This window comes from Cydia splendana, chromosome 11, assembly GCF_910591565.1.
Source record: "Cydia splendana chromosome 11, ilCydSple1.2, whole genome shotgun sequence".
In the NCBI taxonomy this organism is placed as follows: domain Eukaryota; kingdom Metazoa; phylum Arthropoda; class Insecta; order Lepidoptera; family Tortricidae; genus Cydia; species Cydia splendana.
In genome coordinates this window covers 3,042,490-3,066,723 of record NC_085970.1, presented here as the reverse complement: position 1 = coordinate 3,066,723, position 24,234 = coordinate 3,042,490, and the positions used below count along the sequence as shown (strand labels likewise).

The window sequence follows — 24,234 nt, the reverse complement described above, 5'->3', positions numbered from 1 at the left end:
AGTGTTAAAAACTTAGTCTTAATTTTACCCGAGTCTTATATTTACCCCACCTGACTATCCCCCGTTGGTTTAGTAAAGTAACTATGCGGTTTTATAAACACACATGATGTGTCATACACAGTAGGTAACGTTTTATTCATTTATCAAAGTATAGGGTGTATTCGGGTAATTTCGTATATCAGTTACTTGCGAAAATCAGATGAAAATCACCAAAATTGCATCATAATACGAGTCCCTTTAAGCAATTATCAGACGGTTTCCGACATTTGAAATAACCCGATTATACCTTAAATATTTATTTTAGTGTCGACGATACCACACCTAATTTTGTCACTGTTATTGTATTGAACCAATTGTATCAATATCTTGCACTAACCAATAAATTACCGCACTTACCAAAAAACCCGTATGTCGTTATAAAACTTCGCACGGAGATACGACCTTTCACCAATAACCGACATTACGTCACCACACGATTGCTTTGCGCGAACGCATCGAGTCAGTCTCATTTAGCGCACCGACATATTCGCCGCGTTCGAATTTCGAATTGTTTGTTTTTAAATAAATCAACTGTTTTCGCGATGCCGCTGCCATTATATGACACGTAAGTGGCCAGTGTTTTTTAATATTTTTTATTTTTTAAACGCGTTTTTAAAAAGAAAAGTTCGTATTGCGTTTTTTGTTTATGTAATTAGTTTGTAGTTGGCCTGGATTTTTTTGCGGGAAGTGAGTTGATTGCGATTAAATAATATGGTTGTGTCAGTTCTATCTATTTTTTTCCTGTTATCGAGTAGGTATTTGGTTTTTTTGCATTCGCAATTTTTTTCTACCTATAGGAATAGGAAACTTGTTAGTGCGTAATCGTAGTAACAATTTGACAATTGATTGGAATATTTTTTAGTTTGAATTTTTCTTTTACAAGGTAATATGTAGATAAATTAAAACTTTTCATTGTCAAATTATACATTTTTGTAGTATTTATTATGGAGTGACATAATTTTGACCATGGTAAATTGGGGTAACTATACCTACCCTACATTTACCATCACCGACTAAGATACTTAGTACACATTATGGTATAATAATATACTCCGCCTGGTACTCTATTCCGAGATTCGCGTATGACCTAACTGACACGGGCCTACGTCATCATGCTGTTTACAGGTTCTCAAACTTTAAAATGTGGGAGAATTTTAACCAACGGTGAAAATTATTTTAACGGCATTAATTTTAAGTTATTCATGTAGAAACATAGTAAAATAAAACAAATCTAATGTATTAAATTAAACTTTATTTATCTATACAAGACAAACGTTTAAAAAACTAATTCACAGTTACACATTAATTACCAAGCTTACGACGTGAAAAGTTTGGAAAACACTGCGACTGCTGACACTGAGCGAGAAGGAAATAACAATTAACACGCGTTCGACAAGGATGACGGTCAGGGCATGAAGTTATCTAGATCCGAATTGTCAAATGTGACAGCGCTATCCTGTGTTGCCAGTAATGTAAACAGAATTACCCGAACGTCTGAAATTTCTTTCGTGAATCGGAAGATATTGCTAACACATAATTAAAAATGACGTGTTATTGTAAAATTTAAGATAAAATACATTATAAATGAAAATTATAAAATTATAAAGAAATATTTTAACTTATTAACCATAGCTATAATGTACCCATGTAACATGTTATGTTGAAATAAAGTGGCAATGTTATTGTGACGTAGGCCCGTGTCACTCTGGGAATAGAAGACCATGTTTTATTAGACCATGGTACACATACGAGTAGGTATTCGTATGTATAAGCAAAGATATTACATATATCTCCTATAAGATAAATAAAGTCTAAGAAAAAAACGTGCCTCGGAAATCAAGTAAAAGTCATTCTCGAATAGATAGCGCCATACCTTTGGCCTATTCTCGGCTAGATGGCGTTGGCGACACCGTTTGATATTTAACAATTTTAACACATATCAGTGAAAGAACATGGGTCAGTATGGAACAATAAAAATTAAAACTCATTTATCCGTAAACATATTTTGATTAATTTATACATTTTCAATTTCATTTTAAGTTTTAATCGTGTGTCGATAGATGGCAGTAAATGTACCGTGACTACAAAATTTACTTTGGCAATAGCCCTCTATACTATCTATTCTCTTTGGTATAAGTAATCAAATCTATTGATATTATTAAAAAATAGTAAGTATAGTACAGTCGACGTACCCAAAAATAATTATGTTTAGGTACACGTTTGCACCGTACGCCTTTGTAATAAGGCGAAAAATGTAAACATATCATTGACGTCGATTGTACAATAAGCAGGTTTATTAGAAACATTTGATTTTTTATTTTATTTTTGTAAATATTATGTAAACACGTGTTGTGTATAAAAAAGTGATTACTACTACAAGTATAGTAACTATACTTGATTCTCGCGGGAAGTAGAATTAATAATCTTCCAAAAAATTCACGCATTGATTGATTTCGAGACGAATATATTACTCCTAATGATAATTAAGGTATTTCAAACGATTAACAAAGTAAACAAGAAACCTTTATTCGTCCAACGAAACGAATAAAGGTTTCTTGTTTACTTTGTAATGTAATGTTTTTACGTTTTTCGTATATTTATTTCCAGTCTTTGCAGCTAATAAATACAATGAGTTACTGATCCGGCATAATTTATAAACACAAATTTTGGGTTGTAACAGAAAATAAATATTTTCTGTTTGATGTTCAATTCAACCCAAAATAGGCTTTATTTCGTTGGATTTTATTCAATCAAAAACATTCAATTGAGCACTCCGTTGCGGCAAAAAAAATCGTGAATAATCTAAGAAAATTGTTTGTTAAGGGCATTCATTTTATGGTGTTTGTATAGGTCTATATTATATCTGCCTATCGAAGTCTATTTACCTCAAAACAACTCCATGTTAATGGAGTCGGTACCTAAAACGTATTTATATATTCATTTGTATTGCTTGCACAATTTAAATCATTCTGGGGAAAATTCGGCCTTCTTTTAGTTCATAGAGATAGGGAACAGTATGGAAAAATTTGATATAGTATTCGAATTCGTCGCGTCTGTCGAACCACGTTCGAAGTGGTGCCTCCCTGTCACACTTACGTACAAATTTACAAGTGCGACAGAAAGGCAACACGTCGCCGGCAGGCCCTCAGCTCCCGTGTGCGGTTAATTGCCGTTACACTCGCGCCGGTAATTGACCGTTTCTTTTTTTTTCATTTTTATTATTGTGACCTTTTTTGCCACTTTTGTGTTATTTCTAGTCAGAATCGCGAGCCCTTTTCATCCTTATAGGAGAAAAAAGTGTCTTAGAATTTCCAAACATTTTTCATACTTTCCTTTTTGTTACCGTCATACAAAGTAAATGGGGAAATGGTAACACAATAGGAAAAAACCCTGGGACATCTTTTTATCCCATCAGGATCGAAAGAGCTCGTGATTCTGAGTAGAAATAACACACAAGTGGCAAAAAAGGTCACAATATATAAAAATGGCAAAAAATAAAAGAAACGCTCAATTATACACGCAACAGTGACTAGAGGGCCGGACCGTGTTCGACGTGTTGCCTATCTGTCGCACTTGTAAATTCGTACGTAAGTGTGACAGGGAGACAACACGAACGTGGTTTGCGGTAGGCCCTTAGTCCTTTACATAATTACAGTTTATCTTATTATTCAATTTAGTATTTTTCAACCTTTTAAAAGAATAATTTGTTTGCAGACCGCAAAATTTAAGGGCAGTTATGTAGTTAAGACTTTAATGAACACACTTTCATAGGTTTTATTTAAAATGTACGACTTTTATTTTTCACCATAAAATAATTTGGCAAGCAATGTACTCGTACCATTACTTTGTTTTAACTAAAAAAAGTCCGATTTACTGACGCGATGTAACAACTGTCATAAGTGATTTGTACCAAATTGTAATTAATTTGTGATAATTTGTAAATTTTTCGAGCGGCAATGTAGTTCGTACATCGTACATCGACATCACTTGTGTGACAGATAAAAAAATCAGAATCGTTTTATAGAACTGAAACCTACATCAAGTTCAAATTTGCGGTTATATCAAAAATACACACTATAGGTATATTAATAAGAAAATGTAATGCATATTAGTAGTCTATAATAATTACGTATCTCTAAAAAGGGGCATTTCACGTCAAGCGGGCAGCGAAAAAAGGGTAACGATCCGGATTTTGTTTATAACTGGGTTAATTGAACATGTATGTGATCTAAAAAAAATGGCATCTTTACTTTTTTTATTTATTGCTTGGTTACGATTATATACGACTTTAAAAAAAATACAAAATCTGAGTAATGGATTTTTCAAATGTCGTGGATGCAAATCATCAAATGCATTTTAAAATAACTTAATGGTGTTTTATATAGAATAATAATGGTATTTCTTGAAAATGAAAAAAAAAGTTAATTTTTTTTTTTCATATAGTAAACTGGAAGTTTATATTTAAAAAAAAAAATTTTCTAACTTCGCATTTTTTCATTTTTTTTATTTTAGTATAAAAATGTAGTTTATAACCTGGAAATGTTATGTAAAAAAAATTATAGTTGTATCTTGAAATTCGTAGAAGACATGTGATCAAAGTATGAAGGTACTGCGCTAGGTTACGCGTCTCTCCGTACGGAAATGTTGCTTAATATGGCAGTCTAAATGGCAAACATAGGCAAACACTGCAATATGTTATAAGTATTTTAATGAAAAACACTTCTTATTTACTTTTGTGATACGAAAATAAAATGAGAAGCAATATTTTATCTCCATGTACATGCTGACTGTACATAATTAAATAAACAAATCTCTTATTAAATAATTGGTACCAGTAAGTTATCACCTCATATCGACGTTATATGCTAGAAAGAGATAGATAGTGACGCTATGCAAGCGTCATTCGATATTTGAATTTCCGTTACCTCTTAGTGTCACTTAGGCCGCTACCGCGTTGTGTTCTGTTTTCTGCAATTAGTCGTATTATTAGTCGCAATAATATTCAATATTTGAATACTATGAATTATTACGGTGATCGATGTTATAATCCTTTTAAATTAACATCTCACCCGAGAACTAAAATTGTGAGAAAAATTTCTACAAGTTTAGCTGAGAAGTGGGGATTGTCAGCATTTGTTTACGTGTGCACGTCCTGCAGAATACGACTTTCTAAGGAAATATCGCCGGAAAACAATCCCGATATTGTGCAGTCGCAGTCGTCTCAAGGTAGCCAGATATCAACTGATTGTTCACAGCACCAAGAAAGTGATTCATTTGTTCCGGAAGACGAATGTCGTAAAACTGTTTCTACTCAAACAGACATAGCTATAGCAGATGAGGAAATTCTGTGTCAGCTGAAACAGAAATACAATGAGCCGTCTACATCTGCGTCTAAGAAAATGCTAATACTTACTATTGCTCCAAAGTCTTGGAGTGAAAGCAAACTCGCAGAAGAATTTGGGACATCGCGACGACAAGCTAAAAAGGCTAAGGAACTTGTGGATCAATTTGGCGTTTTGGCATCACCCAATTCCCGTAGTGGCCGTAAGCTACCGGTCGAAACAGAAGAGTTAGTCAGAGCATTTTATCTTCGTGAAGATATTAGCAGAGTTATGCCTGGAAAAAAAGATTTTGTATCAGTCAAAACGCACGACGGCAGAACACACTTGCAGAAACAACTTTTGATGTGCAACATTAATGAGTTGTATCAACAGTTTAAAAATGAGTATCCTGACATTAAGGTAGGCTTAACTAAGTTTTACACACTCAGGCCGAAACAGTGTGTCCTTGCTGGCGATTCCGGAACCCACGTTGTGTGTGTGTGTACATATCACCAGAATGTTAAACTTATGCTCAATGGAGGAAATATAGATTCACTTACTGCAGAAACCAACATCCACCTTGCTTGTTATAAAGAGTGCCTGCGAAGAATGATGTGCCCTAACCCTACGTCTAAATGTCACTTGATGACATCTAAATCATCCCCAACTGAACGTTGTAACGATTGTCCTGGATTGGATGCGATTCGGGATCACTTAAAAAATGTTTTTGATGACAATAACATCACAAACGTTCAGTATGAACAATGGATGGGAACGGACCGCTTTTCGATAGTCACCCAAGTGCTTCCCGCAGATGACTTTGTGGATAGCTTTTGTAATGCTTTAGATATCCTAAAACCACATGCATATATCGCTGAACAACAAGCACTCTTTTTTAAACAGCTAAAAGAGACAATATCTGAAGGTGAAATCTTAGTCCAATGCGATTTTGCCGAAAATTACAGTTTCGTTATACAAGATTCCGCACAGTCCTTTCATTGGAATAATGATCAGTCAACGCTGCTAACATCGGTATTTTACTACAAAGACCAGAATAAATTACAACACGGAAGCATTGTAATGATATCCGATGATCTAAAGCACGATACAGCTTCATTTTACGCATTTCAGAAAATATTTCACACACATCTCTCAGAAAAAAATATTGCAGTGACAAAAATTATGTATAGCACCGATGGAGCCTCACAACATTTTAAAAACAGATTTAACTTTGTTAATATACATTGTTATAAAGATGACTTTGGCATTGAAGCAGAAATTCATTTTCATGCAACTTCACATGGAAAGGGGCCTTGCGATGGTCTTGGCGGGAACCTGAAAAGACTAGCAACTCGTGCAAGCCTTCAAATGCCAACAAACAGAGCAATAACTACACCTTTGCGTTTATATGAATGGGCGAGAACATCGTTAAAGGAAACAGCAGTATATTATTGTGCCAAGGAAGATATACAGCAACACAGACTGTTCTTGCAACCACGATTTGACAGGGCTATCACCATTCCTGGAACGAAAAAATACCACGCTTTTCTACCGACACCTGAGGGTATAACTATAAAACGGACCAGTTTTACCACAGACTCTAAAGTAGTTAAAATAACCAAATAAATAAAAGATTTTATTACATGCTACTCTCTTGTTTTACTTATTCCAAGTGCCCAATGAAAAAACATAAAAAATATAGAAGTATTATACTTAATTTTAATAATATCGTAATAGTAATAGCCGTTTTGCATACTTATAAACCATATGTTACACTTGATATCACCGCACTACGAAACAACTCAGGAAAACGTGCCGTGACTACCGTGCAGCACCGTAGTTTTTTGATCAGTTTCTTTTACGAATTTCAAGATACAACTATAATTTTTTTTACATAACATTTCCAGGTTATAAACTACATTTTTATGCTAAAATAAAAAAAATAAAAAAATGCGAAGTTAGAAAAAAAAATTTTTTTTATATATACTTTTAGTTTACTATATGAAAAAAAAATTAAATTTAACTTTTTTTTTCATTTTCAAGAAATAACATTATTATTCTATATAAAACACCATTAAGTTATTTTAAAATGCATTTGATGATTTGCATCCACGACATTTGAAAAATCCATTACTCAGATTTTGTATTTTTTTTAAAGGCGTATACCAAGCAATAAATAAAAAAAGTAAAGATGCCATTTTTTTTAGATCACATACATGTTCAATTAACCCAGTTATAAACAAAATCCGGATCGTTACCCTTTTTTCGCTGCCCGCTTGACGTGAAATGCCCCAAAAGGTACAATTAAAAAAACTTGCAGACGTAGCTCGACGCTAGTTAAACTCCTTATTCTGCCGTTTTTAATGAGGATTAAATATTGTTTATTTTGTGTTAGTTGCGCGTTCCGTGAGCTCGGGATTTTAACTTTTTTAGATTTAGAATATTACTAGTGGCTCTGTGAGCTGTAGACCTCGCGAGCTGAGCTTAAAACTGAGTAAATATATGGCTTCGTTGTTTAGAATAATTTAGAGAATCTAATTTGACAATTAAAACCTTAACTATCGAACCTGCTTACAAAATTCGGGAATTGGTTTAGAAATGCGACCAGTAGAGTAGAACAGATGGACATTCGAAACAATTTTTGGCTAACAGGCCAATTCAAACGTACACTGATATCAGAATAACGTCTAACTGATGTCATTTAGTTATCGTGCATTTCGCTGGTTCTTGTCCGTACATGTATTGGCGCAAGCGAGACGCATGATGACTACTAAATAATAACATGATAAAAATATCATTCCGATGTCAGTGTACGGTCGGTGCCCCAACTTAAGTATCCACGTCGCCATACTAATTGTATAGAAAAGTGGATAGAGTTAGACCAAGAAAAGTCTGCAGAGATTTTGACAGCACACGCAGTGCCAATGTTATTTGTGCCAGTGTCAAAATCTCTGCAGACTTTTCTTGGTCTAACTCTACTTATGTTAGGGAACCAACATTACCTTTTAATTAGCCTGTAAACTGCAACTGAGAAGCTTCGTGCGCGTTTGGTTTGCCAGTCTTTTCAGTCTTTGTTCCTCCTCGAGTCGCAATAGAAGGAGTTTCATGCTTTTAATTTTTTAGTCGAGAGAAGAATTTAAATATCTAACTAATCTAAATTCTAAAGAGAATAGATTGTATAGGGGACGTGCATGAACTATAGGGGGCAGCACAGGAGCCGTCAGATCTTTGGCGCGAAGCGTAGATGTGTAGTTTATGATTCCGATGTAGCCCACAAGATGGCAGAACCTACTATGCACAAGAAAACGTACCTACGAGAACGGTTGATGGTAGAACTTGCTTTGGCAATGTACATGTTTCCGATTCAGACCACAAGATGGCAGACCCTCCAACGCGCACGGTCCCTATAGTAGAGGGTTATTGTCGTACTAAATTTTGTAGTCACTGTAAATCAGTGCTGTAAATTTACTGCCATCTTTCGATACAGGATTAAAATGAAAATGAATAAAGAATATCAATAAATGTATATATGTATGGATAAATGATTTTTTTATTTTTAGAACGCCATATGATTTTGACCCATGTTCTTTTACTGATATGAGTAAAAATTGTTAAATATAAAATGGTGTCGCCATCTAGACGAGCATAGAGGCCAAAGGTATGGCGCCGTATATTCAAGAATCAAATTTTCTTTAAAGCGCAAAAAGCCATCATCTCTTGCAAAAATTAAATGAATACCCTTAGCCCGCGCTTGATAAATAAAAAATACAATTTATTTCATTTTTTCAAAATAAAATAATAAAATAAAAAAGAACAATTCATACGAAATTTAAGTATAAAAAAATACAAAAAGTTGTGTAGCAGCATACAATTACTGGGGATGGAACCAGGGACCTCCCGATGCAAACAAAAAAAGCGAACGTTTGCAAAATGCGCCATGATAGTTCTTACTAAAGCTGACGAAATTTAGCTACTCATTCTCAAGTAAAAACGAAATATCTAAATACCGCCAAAACCAGCGATACAAATTTTCTGAATTTTTGGACATTTAATCTATAAACATATATCAAAAAGAAAAAACTCTTATGATATCGATACGATTATTTGTTTAAGCGCTAGGTATCACGACTCCGCCATTTTTAAAAATTTCCAAAAACCGGATTGACAAATTTTTTTTATTTAGTCATAGAATCTGGTCACAAAATTTCATGAGAATCGGTTAAGAATTGCGACCTGTAGAAGAGAACATCCGGAAATACAAAACTAAATATCTAAATACCGCCTAAACCAGCAATAATTTTTTTCTTCATTTTTTGCTATTTACTCTGTAAACATGTCTCAAAAAGAAAAAACTCTTATGATATCGATACGACTATTTGTTTAGGCGACAGGTATCACGACTCCGCCATTTTAAAAAAATTCCAAAAACCGGATTGACAAAAAAAATTATTTAGTCATAGAATCTGGTCACAAAATTTCATGAGAATCGGTTAAGAATTGCGACCTGTAGAGGAGAACATCCGGAAATACAAAACTAAATATCTAAATACCGCCTAAACCAGCGATAATTTTTTTCTGCATTTTTTGCTATTAACTCTGTAAACATGTCTCAAAAAGAAAAAACTCTTATGATATCGATACGACTATTTGTTTAGGCGACAGGTATCACGACTCCGCCATTTTTAAAAATTTCCAAAAACCGGATTGACAAAAAAAAATTATTTAGTCATAGAATCTGGTCACAAAATTTCATGAGAATCAGTTAAGAATTGCGACCTGTAGAGGAGAACATCCGGACATACGAAAGCAAATTGCTCGAGTCAAAACGTAGACCTTCGCTACGCTTCGGTCAATAAGGCTTAAAAGTGAGACCTGGCTATAGTAAAGTAGTAATAGTAGTAGTCGTGGTAGTGTAGTATATAGTCCTATAGTAAAATCACTTTTTCTTTGTCCAAATAGAAGGATTTTTTACCATTAGAATTTTATATTATAATTATAATTTAATACCTACTCGTATTTTATGCCGAATAGATATAGAAATACCTACTGACCTCAAATCATTGCAGATTACTTGTAGTACCAACCTTTTAAGGCTGCGGTCGGCAACCTGCGGCCCGCGGGCCGCATGCGGCTCGTGAAACTGTCACTTGCGGCCTGCGAACCTCTCTGGCTATGTAATATTGAGAAACGACAATGTCTGATAAAGTCATAAATATTAACAAAGTGCGGCCCGCGTCAACTTACTCATCGTCAACTACGCTACTAAAACTACGCAAAAAAAGGTTGCCGACCGCTGTTTTAAGGGATAACGCAAAATTTTAGTTTTTATATTGAATTTTTGCACACTGTAACGTTTACCTATAGGTTTTGAGAAAATAACATTCGTCTCGTCGTCGATAAGTTGGCCTTTGCAATTGTACTAATAACAAAGGCGAACTTATCCCTTTAAGGGGTTACTACTGGTGCGGAATAGTCCGCAGGTACTGAGGGTCTACAGCGAACGTTCGACGTGTTGCCTCTCTATCGCACTTGTAAATTCGTACGTAGTGTGACAGGGAGGCAACATGTCGAACGTGGTTCGCGGTAGGCCCTCTGGTTTGGGATTCGTACGATTGGCCCACTTTAATATTACTTTGCTAATCCGCAAAATAAATTATAACGACAATCAATGCTAACCTTTATGCTGCTTTTCGGTGAAGGAAAACATCGTGAGGAAACCTGCATACATCTGCGAAGAAATTCAAAGGTGTATGTGAAGTCCCCAATCCGCATTGGGCTAGCGTGGGGACTATAGCCCAAGCCCTCTCGCGCATGAGAGGAGGCCTGTGCCCAGCAGTGGGACATATATAGGCTGAAATGATGATGATGAATGCTAACCTTTATATACCTTTTGTGCCGCAAGTGAAAAACTTGGGGTTGACCATCGATAGCGGACTGACTTGGGATCCTCAGGTGTCTGGCGTTTGTCGTAGAGTGACTAATACTCTTAGAGCACTCTATCGGTTTAAATATTTTCTCCCGACCTGCACCAAGACTCTTCTAATCCAAGCCCTCGTTCTACCCATCCTGGATTATGCTGATGTGTGTTATAGCAATCTCACCCAAGCTTACCTAACCAAGTTCGATCGGTTACTCAACAACTGCACCCGGTTTGTCTTTGGACTACGAAAATACGACCATATCTCCGCTTATCGCAAAAAACTTAACTGGCTTCCTATTCGTGAACGTCGTTCCTTGCGTATTCTCTGTACTTTGTTTTCAATTCTATTCGATCCTTCAACCCCTGATTACCTTCGTTCCAAATTCAAATTTGTGACTCCGCGCCCCGGCACAGATCTCCGAACCTCCCGTAGCCTTCAGCTTATTGTGCCCCGTCATCGTACAGGTTTCATGTCGAATTCCTTCACCATCCAGGCAATCCGGCTGTGGAACGATCTTCCTCTCTCTATTAGACAGGCCCAGAACAAATTCTCTTTCAAGCGCATGTTGCGCAAGCATCTGTCTGACCAGGTTCATAAGTCGTCCTCATGATGTTTACAGTGGGTATATATATGTATATAAGGTGTATTCGGGTATTACCGAATGTCGGATAATTCCGAAATTCAGATGAAAATCACCCTTAATTCCATCATAATAAAAGTCTCTTTCGGAATTATCCGACAGTTTTCGACATTCGGAATTACCCGAGTAAACCTTATATATTTATATATGTGTATATATTTACGTATGTATATTTATTTATTTATGTATAAAGACAAGGGTTCATCATTCCTTTACGCCATACTTAGTAGAGTGCTGTTATGTTAGTATTTCGTACATTTTCGTAAATTCGTCATCCTACAATGCTGTTTTGCTAATAAGCTAATCTTACAAGATTTTTTAACGTAGATTTCATGAACGCTCGATATTGGTTTGGTCTGACATTGCTTTTTAGTTAGTGTAGCCACCGTTGGCGCTAGTAGTATATACAGCTGTAATGCTCAGCCAAGATATGGTCGGACCGGATCGATACAGCGATTTAGAGCACGATGCTTGTTTTTGTATTAATTAATCTTAATTGTAAATAGTCGTTATGTTGTATCTTCTTGCTGTGTAACTTTTTTCTTATTTAACTAACTGTTTACTGTATGTTATTTCTGTCTTTTTTCTTCTTGTCTGTTACCTTCCGTGATTCTTCTCACTTGATGGTCTCATCGGAAGATCAGCGCTGGAAGCCACCAGCAACATGCTGAGATGGGGCCATTTCGTGGCACTTTAATCTTATTTTAAAAATAAAATAAAATAAATAAATAAATATTATAGGGACATTCTTACACAAATTGACTAAGCCCCACGGTAAGCTCAAGAAGGCTTGTGTTGTGGGTACTCAGACAACGATATATATAATATTGTATAAATAAGTACTTAAATACATAGAAAACAACCATGACTCAGGAACAAATATCTGTATCATCATACAAATAAATGCCCTTACCGGGATTCGAACCCGGGACCATCGGCTTCATAGGCAGGGTCACTACCCACTAGGCCAGACCGGTCGTCAAAACCGACCGACCGACCGGTCGGTGTATTTTGTGTTTTCTTTTATACTATGTACTGTTCCGATTGTTTGTGCTTACGAATAAATCTATTCTATTCTATTCTATAATATTACTTATGATGCATATATAATGTCATATATTATAGTTTAGTGTTTTTTTTTTCTTTCCAAATTTACTGTAACAGTATTCTGAGCCTGCACCAACTAGATCTTTCGGTTTAGCCCATGGTTGACTGGTAGAGAATGCCTTCAGGCATTAAGTCCGCCATTTGTACTCTTCATTTATTGTGCAATAAAGTTTAAATAAATAAATAACCTTTAGTACTTGCGTATTTTTACATGCAATTAATGTCCGTTTCCAGACGCCTTCTTTGACTTCGAAAACTTAAATAGGGTAATTCGCCATTAGTAATTGGCCACCCTAAACTAAAAATGAATTCTATTCACCTGTAAACAGAATTCATTTTAGTATATGGTTTTAATAACTGGCCAGCCTTCAATAACTAGCCGCCATATACTAAAATGAATTCCATTCCAGGGTGGCCAATAACTAACAGTGGCCAGTTACCTCCGAATTACCCTAAATCCTAAAGAAATTTTGAAAATAGACTAAAAAAGTCTGTGGTTTAATTTTGTGCTTTGTTGTTAGATGTACAGGTGCGAATGTTCAAACTCCCTGAATATTCATTTGGTTCGAATATCAAATTCCTCGAACGTCAATTTTCCTCGAGTGTCCAATTCCTTGAAGGCTTCTGTATGCGGTCTGGTTCATTGAGGCGTTTTAAAATTCGAATGTTATTTGGCTGTGCCTCTCAATATTGGACGTGTCGTTTCTGCGGTCGCTGTACAAAAAATACGAGGCGTATTTTACTGGAAAATAAGGTAGGTACAAAAATATTAGGTAAGTTACTATTATCACTAACTCGAGCACGTATTGCACGTGACTAAGCCGAGATGATATTTTATGCTCCTAATAATAATTTTACCGAGTACCTAGTACCTAGCCTTAGCTCACGAGATTACCGCCATGTGGGATGTAGACTCGACGATCATTGTTCCGATAGTCGTGTCAGCGAACGGTCTCATAGCGAAGAGTCTCGACCAACACCTAGAGAGACTCTCGCTGGGTGGTTGGATCAAGGGTCAGATGCAGAAGGCGGTAATTTTGGACACGGCGCGTATAGTACGTCGGTTCCTCACTCTGCGGCCCTGACCACCGGCAGCTTGGGCCAAGCCCCGCTGCCGGCGGCAACCTAGGTTAGGTTTTTTATAATGTGTTTATATGTATTTTTTATTGTTTTGTTAGTGTTTTTATATTTTACTTTTATATTCATATTATAAATAGCCTAAGAATTCAAATAAATAAAGATTTTTTTTTACTGAATTTCATTGAATTGGATCATGGTATTGGGTGAAATTATTTTCGAAATTAAACTTTCGTGAGACATATTTTTTAATTATTAATGTATCCATTCTTCTCCTATATGAGAACGACGTCACGGGCAGAAGCTATATTTTGCTCTTAGGGGTTAGCTTCCCAACATTTTAAAAATATAATTATTGAATTTCATTAATTTAATGATTTTCATTCAATTTAGGCTATGCTGTACGTTATCTGTCAGCATCTATATAACCTGTCTGTTTTATATATGATGAACTAGCGGTCCCGGCGAACTTCGTACCGCCCCAGTCAATTAATGTCATACATTTCGAAATCCGTACCCCTCAACATAAAAATACATGTACCTCTATAACTAGCTATAACATAGAAAACGATACCCATGACAACTCCTAAATAGGAGTTGTCATGGGTATGGGTTGTCCGCTTGGTTTCTTAAATAGTAATTTTTCAGTACTATCCGAGCTATCTTGTATTCTAAATAGGTCATAATTTTCGAAATCCGCACCCCGTAAAACCTAGACAACGCCAATTTTTTAAATATTTTATTTTTCGTAAGTTTTCCGATATTTTTATCGTTGCCTATCCTCCTTGGGGCAGAGACGAAACCAACCAGTCCAAAATAATTAAAGTCGGTTCTGCCATTCTCGAATGGTCCAAGGAATATATATATATATATAATATAACACACTTTAAGTAAGAAACACCTACTTAAAGCAAAGATATCCCGAAACATCAGAAAGCGATTTATCAAGACCTACGTCTGGAGTATAGCGTTGTATGGGAGCGAGACGTGGACATTAACCCAGCGTGATAGAGACAGATTGAGCGCTTTTGAAATGTGGACATGGAGAAGAATGGAAGGTATAAGCTGGAAAGAGAGGAAAACAAATACGGAAGTATTAAATTTGGTAGGTGAGAAGAGATCTCTGCTAAGAACAATTGAAAACAGAAGGGGAAACATGTTGGGGCACCTGATACGTCACGATACTTACATAAAGTCTATAATTGAAGGCAGAATAGAAAAAATAGCCAAAGAGAAAATTAACGTAGTGACGTATCAGGAGCTCAAAACAGTAGCAGAGAGAAGAACGGAATGGCGATTACTCCACCAACAAGAGCTAGGCTCTTAAGAATAATGATGATGATGATATAATATAGGTATATACGAGTATTATATAAATTGTGACATCCCACGGGTAAAGGATACTTACCTTATGGCGGTTGGCGCTTACGACGCCTAGCAGCTTATTCGTATAGGAGCGTCGTGAATAACAGCGTAAGCGCAAGCCGCCATAAGGTATATTTTCCCGTGGAACGTCACAATTGGTATTGTACAATATTATCTCATATCTAGACATCTAAATTCGTAGAATTGGTCCGCATCTCAATTAGCGCTGTCCTTGCCCATTCAGTTGTATACTTTAATCACTTAGGCGCTGAGTGAGGTCGAATTGATAGACGTCACTGAAATGGACATGCATCGCAATGAACCATCGTCGACACTTGCAAACTGTTACCTAACTGTTTACTGATAATTGCAGAAAATGAAAAACCGGCCAAGTGCGAGTCGGACTCGCGCACGAAGGGTTCCGTACCATTACGCAAAACGGCAAAAAAATCACGCTAGTTGTATGGGAGCCGGCACTTAAATATTTATTATATTCTGTTTTTAGTATTTGTTGTTATAGCGGCAACAACAGAAATACATCATCTGTGAAAATTTTAACTGCCCAGCTATCACGGTTCATGAGAAACAGCCTGGTGACAGACAGGCGGACAGCGGAATCTTAGGGATAATAGGGTCCCTTTTTACCCTTTGGGTACGGAACCCTAAAAATTGCAGAAAAACTATTTTTGTTTAAAAACCATCGCCCACACTGTAAATTGTACATCGTGCCTTTTGTAATAATGTCAATTAAGGTCCACCGATGTACAGTTAGAAGTGTTTCTGTTTGTACCTACCAATTTGTAGGTGTTTAAAAGTATTGTAAAATAAATGAAGCTTAACTTAAACGTTGTACCTATACAAAAATACACGTTTTACTTCGAAATAATGGTAACCACATTACATATATAAAATACCGTGTAATCGTCATGTAAAATCCGTACTATTTACGAAGTAACAACCTTTGCCAATGCGATTCGGTCGAACGCGTATCAAAATAAACATAATGTCACTGATTACAAACGTCGTAAATGCACTACTTTTTTAATCACATATAAGCCCTTTTCAAAATAACCAGAAAGTGTTTACGAAATTAAAAAAGCAACACGTTCAAAGTTAAGTACATTCGAATATGAATTTAAACGCGAGTAAATAGAACGTAAATTTGGACGGCAGTAAATGATGCAATATTTTTAAATACGCAGAGACAGTGAATGAACTCTGCTTGATACGATATTATCTCGACTTTTAGTTCAGATACAATAAACATGGACTTGGTATAGTCACCTGCAATAATATGTTACTCTTCGGATATTTAAGAGAATGTTCGTGCAACCAATGTGTTCAAGTACCCTGTAGAGCCCCCCGCGACTGACCGTGTCAAAGGCTATCTTGAGGTCTACAAAAGCGGAGAGGGGCACTTGTTGTTCACGGCACTTTGGTGTTGTTGTTTGGCATCGACCCGAACACCTGGGAAACGAAGCCCTTAAAAGAGCGGAATGGCGTAACCTTTTACATGACGGCATAGCGAAGCATAATGAATGGCTCGATGACTTAAAGCAGAAAAGACTTCGGGCTTCACAGGAACTATCAACGGATTCGCGTTTCACCTGCGATCTTTGTGGCAGGAGGTGCCGTGCTGCGATTGGACTTGGACAGCCATAGGAAAAGGTGTGCCGCACCTCCGATCTCCGACGGCGCACAGACCTCTTCTTCTTCTTAATAAACTGTCGCTGCAACAATCATCTGGCAAGATGCTGTGGCCAATGATGACTCTTCGGAGGCCGAAAAAATATGTGACACGCCCTTATGGCTCTACAAATAAGATCGAGTCAGATATTTTTGTGGCCTTCGTTGTCTAACATGTTATTGCAGGTGAACTGTACTCGATATAGCCAGAGGGAACGAATGATTGTTAAACGTTCCCTTAAGCTATATCGAATTTGTAAAAAAATACTAAAAGGCAGAGGTGACACTGAAATATCAGTTCGTTTTTGTGATTAATTACTTTTCACAGAATTTATATCATAAATCGGTTTTAAATTTTACCAAATGAGTAAAATTAATTATAATTATATGTCAGAGCTTATATGAATGCTACTAATAAATAATTATCAGTTTAATAATCTCAACTAAAGACTCCCAAACATAACATTAATAATAGTTCTAATAAAATAAAATTGAAACTTGCTTGTTGTACAAAATAATAATCTATATACCTATAAGATAAATTTTATGTACGTATTAACGACCACGACATAGCATGTTACACCAAGTAGGTATTGATTTGTACCTCTCTTTACATGTACCTATGTATTCTATACTTTTGTGTCATATCTTGCACGGCCAAATTACTTAGCCAATTTTTCTTGTTAAGTACCTACTACTTATCATGCAATGAATTCCAGAGACGATATTGTTTGATAATACGATTTAGAAATATTGAAATGTTTTTCAAACAACTCGGCTACGCAAGACAATGATGTTGAACAACAAAGAATGTGGTATTACATGACCACCGATAACACGATACACATTATGCATATCATGCACGTACAGCAAAATAATGGCGTTGTGAATGTTTTTAACACCCATGCACTAGTTTCTAAAATGCAGTTTAATTTGTTATGCAAAGTTATTAATTATATTCTGCAGCATATACGATTTTAAGATAACATGGTCATTTACATTACAAAACGGGTATTTACCAGGCATAGGTGTTTCACCGAGTTCCCAATATTTTTCCACTAGCGCAAATGTCATCTTCACGGAGCTGATTTGCTGCGAGTTTTAATTGTAGGTACTCAACTTATAATGACATACTAAAGCGATCTCTCCTCTTTTAGAGCTAATTTTTTTACGGTTATTTTGCGTATACATTTTAGTTAAGTACCTACATTGCGGACTGTGTCAAACCGTAGACCGAAGGAGGGAAGCTCTTCCTTTCTGACTGTATCTGAGCAAAGTACGTATACGTATAGTCGTAGGACCTTTCTACACAGTACACAGGGTTAAATAGGGTATTTGACTGTATTTAAAATAAATTATATCATTTCACACCATGCATGAAATAAAGCACCAAATAATTATTAGAAAAACATAGATAGATTTTATTTTTAAACACAATATCTATTTAATAAATCGGATAGAAATATAAAAAGTAGGCGAGTTGACCGTGAAGTCACTGTGTAATATTTCATATATGGGCCATTATCTATGAAAAGGGACCTTATTGTCGATCGCGCTTACGCCGCACAGCATCGCGCGGTATTGTATTTATATCGGAGCATCGTTAATAATGGCGTAAGCGCCATCGACAATAAGGTCCCTTTTCATAGATAACGTCACATATACATACAAGAGTTCTTGCTCTATGACGGTCTACCCAACCAAAAAAAAAACATTTGCCGGTTTTCCCCAAATTGACCTTAGGCACTTTCAAAATAATGTTGATATATATAAACAACACAATATACGTAAATATATTCCCGCTATGTTTACTACGAGTTTAATTAATCTATCAGACATTTTATGCGGTAAAATTTGTGACAGCAGCACTCAAAACATTGGGATATACTTAAACTAGTAAAACTGAAATCATAATTTCATTTTGTAAAATTTAAAGTAAACTTTATATTATGTTATAAATTGCGAGTATAACAAGCAGTTATGTTTTTAATTAGTTAGCTAAAAGTAGGATGCTAAGCAGACAATATTTATTGCTTATTAAAGCTTTATGCACTAGATGTTTCTTGAGCAACACGGGCGTTGTACTAGCGCTTGCAGAAATTTATTGTAGATTTTTAGTTCAAATAAAGCAATTCGGCATGGCTAAGACAGCAATGACCCAACTCGGCAAAATATGGAGAGACCGGAACATTTCGAACCGCACCAAAATACATCTCGTCCGCACACTTGTTTTCTCCATATTTCTGTATGGAGCCGAAACCTGGACGCTGAAAGCCGCTGATAGGCAGAGGATCGATGCTTTCGAAATGTGGTGCTGGCGCCGTATGTTAAGGATTCCTTGGACAGCCCACCGCACAAACGCCTCGGTCCTCAAAGAACTCAGAATGGAGAACACCCAACGTCTGTCCTCTATATGTCTATACCGTGTTGTTACCTACTTTGGCCATATCGCACGAAGAGGGGCCAACAATTTAGAAAAACTAGTGGTGACGGGAAAGGTCGAGGGTAAAAGACCTAGAGGACGAAGTCCAAAGAGATGGTCGGACCAGATCTCCGAACAGCTGGGGCTAACTGTTACCACCGCCCTCCATCAAGCCACAGACCGAAACAGTTGGAGGCAATTTATAAAGCGCAAGTGGAGTCACGATCCTTCAGCAATGGGGGAGCGATTAAGAAGAAGAGAAAGCAATGGAATATATCAAGAATTTAATGTAGTTATCTATCTGAGGGTTTCGTCCATCTGTCTAGTGTCTAACAGTGAGCTGAAAGTCATAAACAATAATACCTACGTGTATTCATTTAGTTTTTAGTACCGTAGAGGCTCCAGTGCCCGACACAGCTCCAATAATCGACTTTTCCAATCATAATGTCATAGCAATAAAATTGACAGCAAGGTGTCGAATATTGGGTCTTAACATGTCGATTATTGGGGTGTTTGGGAATTTTCATTTTAACTTGCACTTTAAAGCGCGACTTAAGGCGTGTTTAGGACATTGACCGTCAGTTTTGTAACGATTGTTAACCGGCCGTTAAAGGTGCACAGTTAAGTGAATATGCCCGTTTACGCTATGTTTAGTTATACTTATTACACTTGTATCTATCTAAATCCTATGCGAGATTCGTTTGCGCAGCAGTATTATAGGTATGACACGCTGTGTATAACTCGCATTAATTTTGTTAATTACCATTCTGAACTCGTTTACATTTTTTTTCAGAATTTCCACGACTTCGCAGTCGCGAGCGGAGTCCATGTTTACAAAATGTTGCTGCTGCATTCCACTGAGGCTTGGGTGTTTCATCCTCGGATATTTAAATCTGGTTCGTATTATTTTAAAGAATCTTGGTATAAGGCTTAGAACGCACTGTGATTAATTTCTTGCGGGTTCAGTCTTATTTCTTGCGGTTTCAGTCTTGCAAGTGCGTGCGCTTATGAAGCATGCATGTATGTTACACTTTTTGCGGTTCTGAAACCGCAAGAAATTAATCGCAGTGCGTTCTAAGCCTTAGCCAGTACTGTACTGACTTTTGTAAACACACTCATATCAACTCTCTTCTTGTTACACTTGAAATCTGCGAAAAATCTTAAGATTCTTATCAGTAAGCAAGTGGTATGTACCATCCTGTTATACCTAGTCTGTCCGCTTTTCTAAGATCAAGTACTTACGCCATCTATGGCGAACTAGATCGTAGAAATCGGACAGGCTATACGACTGGTTAGATCATTTTCCCAAAATCATAATTTACCTGTAGCATAATTTATATTCTCATTTTTTCCTATTCTTAATTTACACCAGACGCATTAATTCCTAGGTTAAGTTTTTCTCATAATTAATACTTTCCAAGTCGTTTTATTCGCATTTTTTTTATTTCTTAGGCGATAATATTACCATGGTCCCAACGCACTGTTTCTTTTCAAAAAAACATTTAGTTTACAACTTAGCTAGACGGAGCCCCGCGAACGCGGGGCTCCTATTTCTGGGCGGTTCGCCCTTCGGGCATCTGAAGCTACCTAACGAACCTAACCTACCTAAACTTTTTTCCCCAAAGTGTAATGTTTTCATGGACGTCACACTAAATTAATAGGTTAGGTAGGTTAGGTTCGTTAGGTAGCTTCAGATGCCCGAAGGGCAAACTGCCCAGAAATAGGAACTCCGCGAAGCGGGGCTCCGTCTAGCTAAGTTGTGAACTAAATGTTTTTTGAAAAGAAAGTGGGGTGGGGTAATCGATTTATTGATTATAGAATAAACGCCGTAAAAAATATTTGTGAGTGGCTAAATTGTCTAATGGGAAAATATGCGAATGGAAAAATCATGTTAGGAATTAATGCGTCTGGTGTAAATTAAGAATAGGAAAAAATGCGAATAGAAATTATGCTACAGGTAAATTATGATTTTGGGAAAATGATCTAACCAGTCAGCTATACATTTGTTTTATAATTTGTCTTCTTACCTTCCAGGTATTTAACACCTACCACACGCTTGCCCTGCTAACTCTGACCACCTACATCGGCATCACGACCCACGGCTTCGACCACTTTGACTCTGACCGTCCCCGCATGCTCTCAGACCAGGTGCCAGACATCGAGTCTGTTGAGAGACCCTTCCTCAACCAAGTTGGGGTTCTGCTCATGGTGGTGCTCTGCGCTAATATTGCTTGGCTGATGATCAATGTGGCCTGTCTTGTGGGACTGCATAAGGTAAGCAATTATTTGGTTAATATAACATTGATTTTGTTTTATAGTGCAGTGCAAGACGGATAAATTTTAGATTGAAATAAAGGGTGATAAATCTGGACTCGATCAATTCTTTGGAATTGCACGCAATGAATTTAAATCAAACAGAGCTGCATCGGTACCTACAATAAGCGAATTACTTATATCTAAAACCGGAAGAAAACCAATGTATTTCAGCTCTATACTGTGTGGTTATTTGTACAAAATTTAGTGACAGCAGCAATATTAATTTACATCTACGTAAAGTTCACATCAAATTTTGCAAAATTTGCCTAATACTAAGTTTTCCTTTTGTCGGTCCATAGTTTTAGGTAACATTGAAAACAGGACTTCTTTTGTAGCCTGTGCTTCCTGTTGTCTTCCCAATTCACCCACCTACAAGAATAAAACTCCCAAGTTTAAATACCTAATATCATTCTTATTCATCTAACTAATGGCTATCTTCATCCATAATTCTAGAAAAGTCTCGGCCCGATCCGCGTCTACATCGGTTTCGCCACCGTACGACTGCTGTTGTCTCTAGCTGGCTTCGTCTACCTTGTGATGTCTTGCAGTGCTGGCACTCAGACTATCATTATCCACAGTTTGGATCTCGGTGAGTTTGAGATTAGATATAGATCTAGATTTTTCCGAATCTGGCCCCTAATTAGGTATGTTTCTCAGAACCTATGTTCTCAGGAAATCCTATAGCATCTACTATTTACTATTTGGTAAAAGAAAACATGGTGACGAAACCTGCACAAATATAAGAGTGAGTGTGAAGCCAACAATCCACGTCAGGCTAGCAGGAAACTTGTATCCCGTTGCAAGTTATACTTATTCGTCTGGTGATGATGATACTTTAATATAATTTAAATGCCAATTACTAAAATGAAACCCTAATAGAAAATTTACATTCATGAATGCAATGAATCATGGACACAATCATTCCCTGAGCACTGGAATGAGCGAAGCTTTATGAATAAAGACGATCTGCAAATAGAAGCCATTGTAATCTCTACCGTCCCACGGTTCTAATATTGGTACAAATGACATGAAATGAAATTTAAATCATTATTAAATGGAATAGAGTTGCTTCTGTTTTGTGTCGTTTGATTTTAAAAGGAAACGAATTTAGTTTTAGATTCTTATACGATTTATTCCAATTTGACTACAAAATTTTCTTATAAAGCCTGACCAGTAATATATGATCAAGAGGGCGCTGTTATTCTCAAGTATAGAGTGACAGTTGAGTGTAGAATGAAAAAAATAGTTCCAGAAAAATTCCGCAACTTGGCGCCTGATCATATGTATATTACTGGTCAGGGCTTAAATATGGTGGGTCGCTAGAGGTGGGTTACAGTAAATTCAATGCAAAAAAAGGATTCTAATAAAATAGTTACGGCGCTAATAGGTTATTTACTTACGGGCAATTAGTTTTCTTAATAATTATAACAAGCTAGTACAGTAATAAATAGCTCCAACTTCAGTACCCACTTCGTAATACTAGATGTATAGAATAGTGGATACTTATGGGGCACCAACCGTTCATAATTATTCAATGATTATCATCATCTTCTTCGCGATATCCCGGCATTTTGCCATGGCTCATGGGAGCCTGGGATCCGCTTGACAACTAATCCCAAGAATTGACGTAGGCACTAGTTTTTACGAAAGCGACTGCCATCTGACCTTCCAACCCAGAGGGGGAACTAGGTCTTGTTAGGATTAGTCCCCAGAGGGGGAACTATAGTTATTGAATGATGTTAAACATAATTTAATTAATCCTTCAATTTCACGAATTCCTTTGATTCCTAAAATAGTATTTACCTACGCAATGTTCCATTAAAGTTTTTCGTGTCACAGGGGGACTTAACTATTTCCAAACCAAGCGTAACGCAATATCTGCATTTGAAAACACAATTAAATTTATACTTTGTTGTCAATGAATAAAGTTCAGATTGGAGCTCGTTTTAAAACAGAGTTACAGTAGGGAAGTTAAGCCGGTAGTAGTATTTCCGTGTGAATCGTCAAAAAGTTTGCCTTTGACATTTTTCACGGGCCGCCAGAGGTGTTTGCGTACAAATTCGGGTTCAAACGCGCGGAGAATTTGTATTCGTAACGCCGGTCAATGTACGCTATTCGAGTGTACAGTCAGTGATAGAAACAGAGTAAAAGCAACGTTTTTTTAGGATTATGCCTAAAAATATAAAAGGCACATATCTATGTTTGCGAGATTTTCATAAAGCCGTTTCATGGGTGAATCAACATTTTCTTGTCATCCGTTGTTATTTTTACGTTACACAATATGCTGTAGCCTGGCTGGCGGGACAGAATAACAAAAATAACTTGATCTACTCTTATACT

At 36.6% G+C, this 24,234-nt stretch overlaps 1 protein-coding gene across 1 annotated transcript in view; it reads left to right on the top strand.

Moving 5' to 3' along the window:
* The first annotated feature begins 503 nt into the window (after positions 1-503).
* The window catches only part of LOC134794714 (uncharacterized), a 42,521-nt gene continuing 18,790 nt past the window's right edge, over positions 504-24,234 (top strand). The window contains exons 1-4 of the mRNA XM_063766498.1: positions 504-604; positions 20,372-20,474; positions 21,613-21,852; positions 22,348-22,483. Coding sequence (XP_063622568.1) covers positions 582-604; positions 20,372-20,474; positions 21,613-21,852; positions 22,348-22,483 — 502 coding nt within the window. The 5' untranslated portion in view covers positions 504-581. The remainder of the gene's footprint in view (positions 605-20,371; positions 20,475-21,612; positions 21,853-22,347; positions 22,484-24,234) is intronic.